Source organism: Lytechinus variegatus, chromosome 16, assembly GCF_018143015.1.
Source record: "Lytechinus variegatus isolate NC3 chromosome 16, Lvar_3.0, whole genome shotgun sequence".
NCBI classification, from domain to species: domain Eukaryota; kingdom Metazoa; phylum Echinodermata; class Echinoidea; order Temnopleuroida; family Toxopneustidae; genus Lytechinus; species Lytechinus variegatus.
The window spans coordinates 3,475,952-3,486,491 of NC_054755.1; the positions used below are offsets into that span (position 1 = coordinate 3,475,952).

At 36.8% G+C, this 10,540-nt stretch overlaps 1 protein-coding gene across 1 annotated transcript; it reads right to left on the reverse strand.

Annotated features, from left to right (window-relative positions):
- Window positions 1-3,742: 3,742 nt before the first annotated feature.
- LOC121430018 lies at window positions 3,743-9,577 on the reverse strand. Its single transcript, XM_041627290.1, has 4 exons — window positions 9,338-9,577; window positions 8,134-8,283; window positions 4,725-5,795; window positions 3,743-4,092 (listed from the first exon to the last, which is right to left on the reverse strand). Exons 1-4 carry the CDS (start codon window positions 9,546-9,548, stop codon window positions 3,962-3,964), a joined length of 1,563 nt encoding a protein of 520 aa, XP_041483224.1. The 5' UTR covers window positions 9,549-9,577; the 3' UTR covers window positions 3,743-3,961.
- Window positions 9,578-10,540: the final 963 nt, after the last annotated feature.

Consider the following 10,540-nt stretch of genomic DNA (forward strand, 5'->3'; position numbering starts at 1 on the left):
ACCACCTCTCCTGCCCTGTATTAGTACGTTATCCTGACAAGCCCGGTCTAGGTCATGGTGGTATAACCTATCATAAGCCAGTCGTTCTAAAATTTGAAAAACATGAGAGTATTTGCAGTAAATAGGCCGATTATTGGTAAATGAACTAGCATCGTCTTTCTTATAAATAGGTATAACTTTGGAAATTTTCATAATTTAAGGGAAAACTACCGGAAGACAATGATAGCTTAAAAATAATGCAAACAAGGGATTTGATTACGCTTCCAATTATACGTTTTATGTGTTTATTTCGTCACATCCAGATGAATGACTGGAGTAAAGTAAAGCAACAATCCTTTTTACCTCAACAGGGTTTGTGGAATTAAAAAACATACTATTCACAGAAAAATTAAGAAGGAAGTCGTGAAAGTTTTGGTTAAATCCTTTGATTTTCGAGGCCTGTATTCAACACCTATTCGAAACAATTATTAAAGCAATTTACAATTTCGTGTGGATAATTTATACATGTAATTCGATCACCTTGTTTAAACTGACTTGAAGGTGAAACTTCACTTTTTTTCAAAATATCATTTCAACTTTCCATTTAGAAGAAGACTCATTCGCATGTTCAAATATTTTAGTGTAATACATTTTTTTTTATGTACGAATAATATGCGTTAATTTATTTCTGTATCGCCTATACTCCTGCTTCCTCGCGTCAGTAGGATTACCGAGGCTTTTTTGGTATAGACCAATTTCACAACGTGAGAGGGCAGCAGACTGGTCGCCATGCTGCGGTGGGCGAATCAACTTTTATAGTACACAAGTCAATAGGGTTTTTGGTACATTCGTTCGATTTTTTTTTTTATTTTGGACCAATTGAGCAGATTTCTTGTAAGATTCACAATGGGCATTAATCGGAGAAGTTCAGGTCGCAGCTGTGCTGTGTTCAATTGCCACAACAATTGGAGAAAGCTTCAGGATTGGAAGCAAAGTGAATGTGAAATTCACTCGCCTTGGACTCATGAAGCCTGTTTGTGTGTGAAGCCGTACTCCCTGCATAGGTGTGTGTGTGTGAGAGAGAGAGAGAGAGAGTGGGGGGGGGGGGGGTGGATGGCCCATAGGTAGATTTACTTAGATGAAAAAAGCATTATGTTGTTGGATCTGGACCCCATTTCATAAAGAGCTGTTACAATAACTCTTGCTGGAATGACAACTTTCACCCAAAAAAGCCATTCAAGGCCCTGTTTCATAAAGAGTTGCTATGATAGCAACTCCTGCTGGAATGGTAACTACCATGGCAAAAGTGAGAATTCTGCTTCCTGATTGGCTTTTATAATAAAAGTTGCCATTCCAGCAAGAGTTGCTATCATAACTTTTTTATGAAATGGGCATTCTCACTGTTACCATGGTAGTTAACATTTCAGCAGGAGTTGCTATCATAACAACTTTTATGAAACAGGGCCCTGGCCCTCTCTTCCCCTTCCTCCTTTCTCCTTCCTCTCTGTTTTATTCTCTTGCCTTGCCCCCTCCTTTTGGATACTTATAGGCCTGCATAAAATATGGTGGTGGTGGTTTTTTGTGGGGGGGAGGGAGGGGGATTTATTTGATCATGCTTAGATGGAAATATCAGTCCCTCTCTCTCTCTCTCTCCCTCTCACACTATCCCTCCCTCTCTTTCCCTCTCACTATCCCCTCCTCTGTATTACACTATCCCTCTCTCTCCCTCTCTCACACACTCTCTCGCTAGCCCCCCCCTCTCTCTCTCACTACCCCCCTTTCTCACTATTCCCCTCTCCCCTCTCACTATCCCCCTCCTCTCACACATACTCTCTCCCCCTCTCATCCTCTCTCTCTCGCACTCTCTCTCTCGTTCACTCTCCCGCTACTCTAACACAACTCACTTTTACTGACAAAACTAAGGGGAAAAAGTAGCCAAAGTGCAAAAATTCATCATACCTTCATCGGTCAGATATGGCCATTGTCTTACATCGTCTACCCAGGTGTCCATGCTTTATTTTATTGATTTATGATGAAGTTAATGACACAATATCAGAGCTTGTCTGTAATCTTTCATTGAATTTGTACACAGAGCCAATCGCGGTCAGCGCACTTGCCCACCGCAGCAATGGCGTCGCCGATAGAGGGCCAAATACATAAACCGGCCGTGAAATTGGTCTATAGCCTGGTTCTATGTTTGATAGATTTCAATATTCCTCTGGTAATCCAAGGATGTTTGAGTACATTTTTAGATATTTTGATTTGAATTTTTGGTATTTTCATATTCAAATGGTTTGTTACAGTCTCGATGAAGTTATGATAAGCAAAATCCATGTTATTGGTATTATTCCAAGTTCCAAGCAGCTTTCAACTTGTCAATAATTTCATTTGTGAATTTACGAACTTCAGTGGTTTTTCTTTTTTTATTAGTTTGACTATTAGTAGCATTGTGAAAAAGCAGAAAGATAGGCAAGTGATCAGAAATTTGAGAATATTTAAGTCCTGCTTCAATGTTACAATGTAAAACATGATCACTTAAGGTACTAGTATTTGTATCAATTCTTGTAGGTTTGATAATTGTTGAGAGCATACCATGAACATTTAACAATGTATTTAGACTACCAGTAATGTAATTTTGGGAGAGCAGATCAATATAAAAATCCACCATAAATGCACGTTCTTATTTTCTCGGTAGTAGTAGGTATATTTTTTCATAGTTTTATTGTTGATATTGTTATTATATCTATTTTTTTCTACTATTATTATCATTATTATTGTTATCATCATTATTATTATTATCATCATTATTGTTATCATTATCATTGTTACCATTATTATAATTATTATCATTATCATTGATGTAACATCACTATAACAATATTGGTATTATCATCGAAGCATAAGAAGGATAGATACAACTTTGTTAGTATTTTATTTGTAGTTTTTTGTATGTGTCTGGATTTCTTTTCGATAATTGTATGGAGCATTGGCCTTTCCATATTCATTACACCCTAGGGAGAGGTTAAAAAAGTAGTAAGGACCAGCATTTGCGAATTATGATTATTGGTTCATAATCTTTGACTGCATTTTAATGCTCTCTTTTAATCACCAGCTAATGAAGAGAGTCATTTAACAGAAACTTGATTTCTTTCGATACACCACACGTTTTCCAAAGCTATCGTAGAACATTTCATCCGCGTTCATTGCATTTCGGGCAGGCATAAGTAAAGATCACATGATTTTATTGAATAAAATATTTGATCAAAATTAAACAATATATTAATACATTAAATATAAATAATTCAATCAAATCTATATTGATGCTCTTTCATAATTAGATCTTTAGATCTGTATTATTTTGTATGCTATTTCAATTATTGTTGTCGGCAATGTATTTCAGGACAGTTTTTCTAGCTATGTTCTTACCATAGAGATGAATTTTATGGTTAGTCTTGCATCGGGTCTGACATTTTTTGGGGTGGGACAAGTTCCACATTTGTTGCACCGTAAATTTTAATTCATCTCAGTGCATTTACATGAATTCTATTGAGGGGGTGATTTTTTTTCTTTCTCTTTTGTTGATGAGCTGTGATCCGAGCCAAGGCGTAATTTCCTTCAGCAAGAAATTTATCCACACTGTGCTGCACTCAACCCAGGTAAAGTGACTGGGTACCCGGCAGGAGTAATTCCTTGAATGTAGTGAGCGGTGAAAGGCAGCTCGAGCATAAGCCGGGGTAATAATAATATACAATGCGCCTCGGAATAGATTATTTCTAGATAGATGACGCTATATAAATGCTTATTATCATTATTATTATTATTTAAAAATGTGAGTGCTAATCCTCTCATCACACTCCAAAGCATCTTGGATCCAGTAAAATTTAATAGAGGTAGCTTTCATCTGCCAACTCCACTGACAGATTAGTTGTCAACGTCCAATCTGGACTAGATTATCCACTGGATGAGCTCCACTCAGTTGAAATCAATCAAAGTTATGGTCCTGCCACTTGTCTATGATTATTGTAGTAAGCATCAGGCAGAACACAAGGACATCAAGTGCTGCGATGAGCACAAAGGAGGCGTTGAATGTTCCTGTCACATCTGCCACATAACCTGCGTGAACAAATCATAAACTGCGTATTTATATACACAACAAACACTAAAATCAGTTCATGAAATATTTAGTCATACATTCATCATCATCAATATCATCATTATTTTATAATTATCGATATTTTTATTACAATTTTTATAATTAATATCATTATTGTTGGTGTTATTAAAGATCATTGTTAACTTTTTGTTATCATATTATTAAAATAATTTTCGTCAGCATTTTCGTTATGCATACCATTACTAATAATATAAATATCATTAATGTTATTCCTTCTGCTACAAACATAGTCGAAAGTTTTCAGTGTAATTGTACGAGAGGGCGTAAGTACATGAAAAGAATCTACTTTGTGTTCGAGGTATACAGACACCATTGAGAGCAAAGCACTGCAACATGCCTAAGTTTTGCCTAACATATCAACTGTTTGTGACAAGTAGGTAGGATTCCTAAACACGTTTTTCGGACAATCAGGGTGTGCTTTTATGATTGCGCTTGCGCTGTTTATCTGGGAGCTTTACTCCACCAAACTCTGCATTCGTTAACACAAGGCAGGGTTATAATACGGACTTATGTCACGTCTACAAGTGGATGTGCAAATCGAAAAGCCCAATATGGATGAGTGGGTTCTTACCAGCAAATGAAGATCCGAGGAAAGTTCCGATTCCAGACACAATTTCATAAGAGGCCAGTATGACTGGAAAGTGGGAATGGTGAGCTCTGTCCTTACAAATCACCAATACAAGAACGTTTCTTTCAGCAATCGTCAGTGACGTAATGAATGACGTTACAATCATTACTGGAAATTTCGGAACAAAGATATCTACAAGAACTGACGTAATGTTGAGTAAATTTAGTGAAAGAAACAGGTATTTCCCGTCGAATAGTTTGGACCCCACGAGTATTCCGCTGGAGCAGCGGCCAATGAAGGTTGCAACAGCCGCTGAGTAAACAATATTTAAGGCCCTGGATATAGGTTTACCAATCAGTGCCACGGCGCGTGGGATGAGGAAGGAGTACCAACCACCATTTAGAATGGCGTACACCAGAGCGAGGAACATAAGAAGGATCATCAAACGGTCTTGATTGTAGATGGAGTCCTTGACGATTCGGCAACCAGAGGCGTAAAGATCACAACAAATGATAGTTTGACTTATCATGTTACGTCCTTTCCCATTATGCAAATTGTACTTATTACAAATTACGTCCTTATCCCGTTTACCAGTGGATGACCCCTTTACTAGTAAAGATGTATCTTCGCTTGTCTCTGCAGTGGATTCCTCCAGCGAGGTGATGTTGTCAACGTCGGTGTTAATTGTTTCCGCTTGTGCTTTATCCAAATGATGAAGTGGCGCTGTCTGCATTCCTGATGTGCTAGGACTTGTTACTTCGGTCTTCGTATCTATGGGATCGCCAGTCGTTCGTTCATTTTGTTGTGAATTGTCATGGTCAATCCTTGAGACGCCCTCTACGTCGAAACCCACCATCAATACCAAAGGTATCAGGTGTGCCATGATGCCTCCGATGATCAATAAGGACCCTCTCCAGCCGTAGATTCCCATCAGGTATTCAGCAAGTAGTGGCACAAGGGCCATTCCGAAGGCATATCCTGATTTGCCAATGCCGTAGAAGATTCCAAAGGCATCTCCGGACTGGTTACTCAGGGTGATTACAAGCGAAATTGACATAGTGCTGGAACCGAGCCCTGCATGAGAAGTCAAAGATATACAACCAATCTAGATTTTTTTACCTGACCAAGAACATGAAATGAGATCTGGTGGTGTTCAAGGTAATGTATGTGATGTATGAAGCAATATTGCCTTAACAGATAAAAAAGGGATATAATTAGGTTTAATCTTTTCTATGAAATAAGTAGTTTGGTATATAAAAAGGAACTGATTAAGTATAGGCTGCAGCACAGGATACAGACATTGTGAATTTGTATCTCTGACAATTAAAACAGAGCTTCATTTTTATTGTCAGTATAATCATATATTCATTTTTATAATAGCCATCAGGATTATCATTATCAATGATATCATGATGTTATTCATGTTTGTTGTTGTCAATATTTTATGATTATATGATTTAATACTTTACTTGTATAGGCATTATATTCATATCTTTATTATCAATATCATCATTATCACCAATACCGTTTTATCAACATCATGATATTATTTTCATCTTCATCATTATTTTATTTTTTTTTATACTTTATTGTATTCACGGTTAAAAGGATGCAATGTACTATAGTAATGCCCGCAATCTGCATAAAGCTGTTTTTCAGCAAGGCCCTGATTAAAAAAAATGCAAGTACACAGAAAGTTATAAAAGGTGAAACATTCAAATTAAACAAATTTGAACAAATACAATATCAACACCACAACTTAAGTGATTGTAAAATTATTTACTTCAATTAAAGAAAAAATAAGAAACAGCAAAGAAAATAAAAACAAATCATAGTAACATAAAAAGAAAATGCAAAGCAACAATGTTTTTTCAATAACAAGAGGAAGAAAGAAGTTGATGAGAGAAGTGATAATTTCACTTTTGCTGGATTGAGTGCTAAAAGATTAATGGAGTATTGCAAGAAACTTGCGATCAAATGCAAGTCTATTTTTGGTCCCTAAATCAATCATATGTCTTTCAGTGAAATGCAAATTAGTGATTGATTGCAAATTTGCTCCTTGAAACAAGAAGTTTAATCTAATTTGCTACAGCTAACGTTGATCTATCAGTTGTAAAATTGCAACAGAATATTTGCAATTGATCGCAAACACCTAGTGTCATTATACACTCTAATGTTGTCGAGTAAGGATTCGAAAAAATTCAGATGCCCCGATAGATTAGACTGTTTTGAAAAAAAAATGGTGGGTTCTTGTAAGGGCTATTTCAAAAATAAAGTGACGAAGCGTGTAACGTGGCTACTAAGCGGCGATTGACTAAACGAAGATAAAACAGTACCAAGACTTGCAATAAATTAAATGTATTGAAAACTGACCTTGTTTGAAGCACTCTTCGCATCACTTCATCTATACAAAGGGGTTGGTATAAAATGGGAGAGATTTCATTCTTGAATTTGTTATTTACACCTATTTTGCAGTGTATGTTTTTTTTTTAATAAGTCGTACGACCGTTCTTCCATATTTTACTGCGTTAAGTGAAGTGGGACTGGACTGATGAGTTGCCTTATTCTTTTCAAAGAAAAGTTGTTTTTAGAGGTTACCTGTGAATTTCCATTAGTAATTGCTGTCTTGCAATAATCCCAAGACATTTTTGTTCTAAAACACTATGAATTTTTGTTGCTGTAGTTATTGCGACCCGATTCGAACTTCAAACCGAATAACGTCAACCTTCAGCAACAATTCGTTATTCGGTGCTGATTCTAAATCAGCATTTATTACTTTCTCTAATGCGTCCTTGAGGCTAACGCCACGATACATATAAATGTCATCGATACACTTCCTTGTTGATGTGTGCAAATCATTCAAAGTAATGATAAACATCAGCGGTCCAGGGATACTTCCTTGAGGCACCCCACTCTTCTATTCCGGGGACCTATTACCGTTTAGTCTTCGAATTCAAATATTCCGTGGAATTTTGACTAAAAGTTAAACCAGAATAATTTAACTTTAGTCAGATAAATTTCAGATAAAATAAGATGAGTGCTTTCTCTAATTCGGGATCTACCGTACCCTCATCGTATCTATTGTCTAGTTGTTCACATCTATTCTGTGAAGGGTAAGAGCGAAGTGAATGTTGAGTGTTTGTTGGTACCAGCATAATCTAGTTTATCATACTTGAAAGGTCACTATTTCTCAAATTGACCATTATGTGGAGTTTTGGGTAGAAATTGTAGCATGTAATTGTTATTTTAATTATCATTATTATTATTATCATTATCATCGCCATTATTATTATCACCATCACTATTATTGTTATTATTATTGTTATTATCATTATCATCGTCAACACCACTTCAACCATTATCATCGATTCTTTACATTAAAACTTCAATGCTACAATAACAATGTCCGTACCGGCCAGAGAAAGGCAAATGGCTAGTTGAACACCATTGATGACTAAGGATGTCAGTATGATTCCCGATGTTGCTAACACCGCCCCAGTCATCACAAGACACCTTCGATAACCACCACGGAGTCTTTGGTAAAGGTACGCCACCAATGGCCCTGTGAATTAAGTATTGAAGCAGAAGTGATAGCTGTGGAAGTAGCGTAAAAAGGCCTTATAGAACAACAACAGTAATAGTTGTAGTAGCACTAGTAGGCCGGGTGGGTGTTTCATAAAGCTGTTCGTAAGATAAGAGCGACTTTAAGAACGACTGGTGATCCTTTCTTGTGGTAAATGGTATATTCATTGGCGATGGTTACCCGCGTAAGAAAGGTTCACCAGTCGTTCTTAAAGTCGCTCTTAACTTACGAACAGCTTTATGAAACACCCACCTGGGCATATAGTAGTAGCATAGTAGTATTTTTACGGCATTAGTGTTGTAATATATTTGGCTGAGGGACTCTTGGTCACGCTAATATTTATAAAATGAATGGGGTACAAACATGGCTTTTGTATCCCGCCTGTATAGATATGACATAAGCATGAAACTTTGAACTCTTCAGAAATGTCTTTTTATATACATGACTATATGTAGGACTGCATTTATTTCATTCTTTTCAACCAAGAGCAGAAATTTGACGTTTTGCACCCCTTTAGATATTCTTCTATTGTATTTTCTGTTTCTCTCTTTTCATTTTCCATTTCTTTATGGTTTATGTAGCGTCTTTTCCGGAAGATACAAAGTCTTGTTTGATGCATAAAGCAAGTAAAGATTTAGAAATATTTAGATGCATTTCCTGGTGCTCTTTGAATAGGCGACGGGACGTAATGCTTCGCTAAGTTGGAGTTTGTTAACAGATGTGACGAATGAGAATTGACACCAGCCTGTTTTTTTTTTGGGGGGGGATAGCATAAGAGGGAGCAGTTGTAAAACGATGTATGGTTTTTTTTCGGCTCGCGGGTACCGTACGGGCCAGACCCTTGAGCCTCTAGAAACAATTAACCATGTGCCTCTCATAATCAGTCCAATTAGTAAAGTCCAGTTGTACAGAGAATCGGCGGAGAAAATTAATCATTACATCATTGTCAGATTTAATTATGGGAACGTGAAAAATGGAAAAAATCACGTACACAGAGTTACCAAACTGTAGGCCTATGCGGTATTATACTCACCCGGACCAAATGCAAACGCGTAAAAGAACCCAAGAGAGACGCCAATCGCTGTTGAGGTAAGACCTAAATCCCGTTCTAGGGCCGGTAAATAAACACCAATAGACTTGACCACTCCTAAGACGTAACAAGTCTGCAGAAACATGGCCAGGGTCGATTTCACGGCACCTGGATTTCGTATGGTCAAACATGTCATTTTACTTTTTTCCAGCATCACAGTCGCGGGTGAAATGATACCAGTTCAGAAAATCTGTGTTAAAACCCTGGCCCATAGCATGTCCATTCATATTAATCACTGGTACGCGGAAAATCTAATCGAATTCAAAACGCACCATTCTTCGGGGATTGGTCTATTGAAAGTTCCATCAATAGGATTGGCATGGAGTCATAAAAATAATAAGTTGCAGTGATGTATAAGGTTTTTATTCATATTTTTAACCTATCAAACACAATTATTCCAAGTCAAGGGGAAATTGTATAAAGACAGAGCGAGAGAGAGAGAGGGAGAGAGAAGGAGAGTGTATGGGGGAGGGGTGCGCATGTGTGCGTCCTTCTTTTATTCATCCAAATATACATTCATTGTAACTATAAGTGCTCTCGATTTTTTTAGGTATTTGTGTGTGGGGTGGGTGTTTCTCTTCTGATTTTGTATGATTATATCAACGTACTGCTCATTTCTACTTATATGGGTGTCATGATTGTATCCCTAATAATATATATTTTTTTAATATTTTATTTTCTTCCTCTCTCAAATCAATAAGTTTACGATCACAATTCATATAAATAAAGATTCTTTGCATTTATACAATAAATAAACAAACAAATTAATATATCAATAATAATGAGATTACAAATTAAATGATTAAAAATAAAATTTAAACTGCCAAATTTATCTTCTAAAACAATGTGAAAGCAGAGGGGAAAACCCATATCAATTGACCAAAAAAATACTTTGTAATAATGATAATAATAGGCATTTATATAACGCCATCTATTAATATTCTATTCCGAGGCGCGTTATTACTCCGGCTTTAGCTCGAGCTGCCTTTCAGCGCTCATGCATTTCAAGGAAATAATCCTGCCGGGTACCCATTAACCTCACCTGGGTCGAGTGCAGCACAATGTGGATGAATTTCTTTCTGAAGGAAATTACGCCATGGCTATATAGGATTCGAACTCACGACCCTCTGTTTCAAAGTCAGAAGA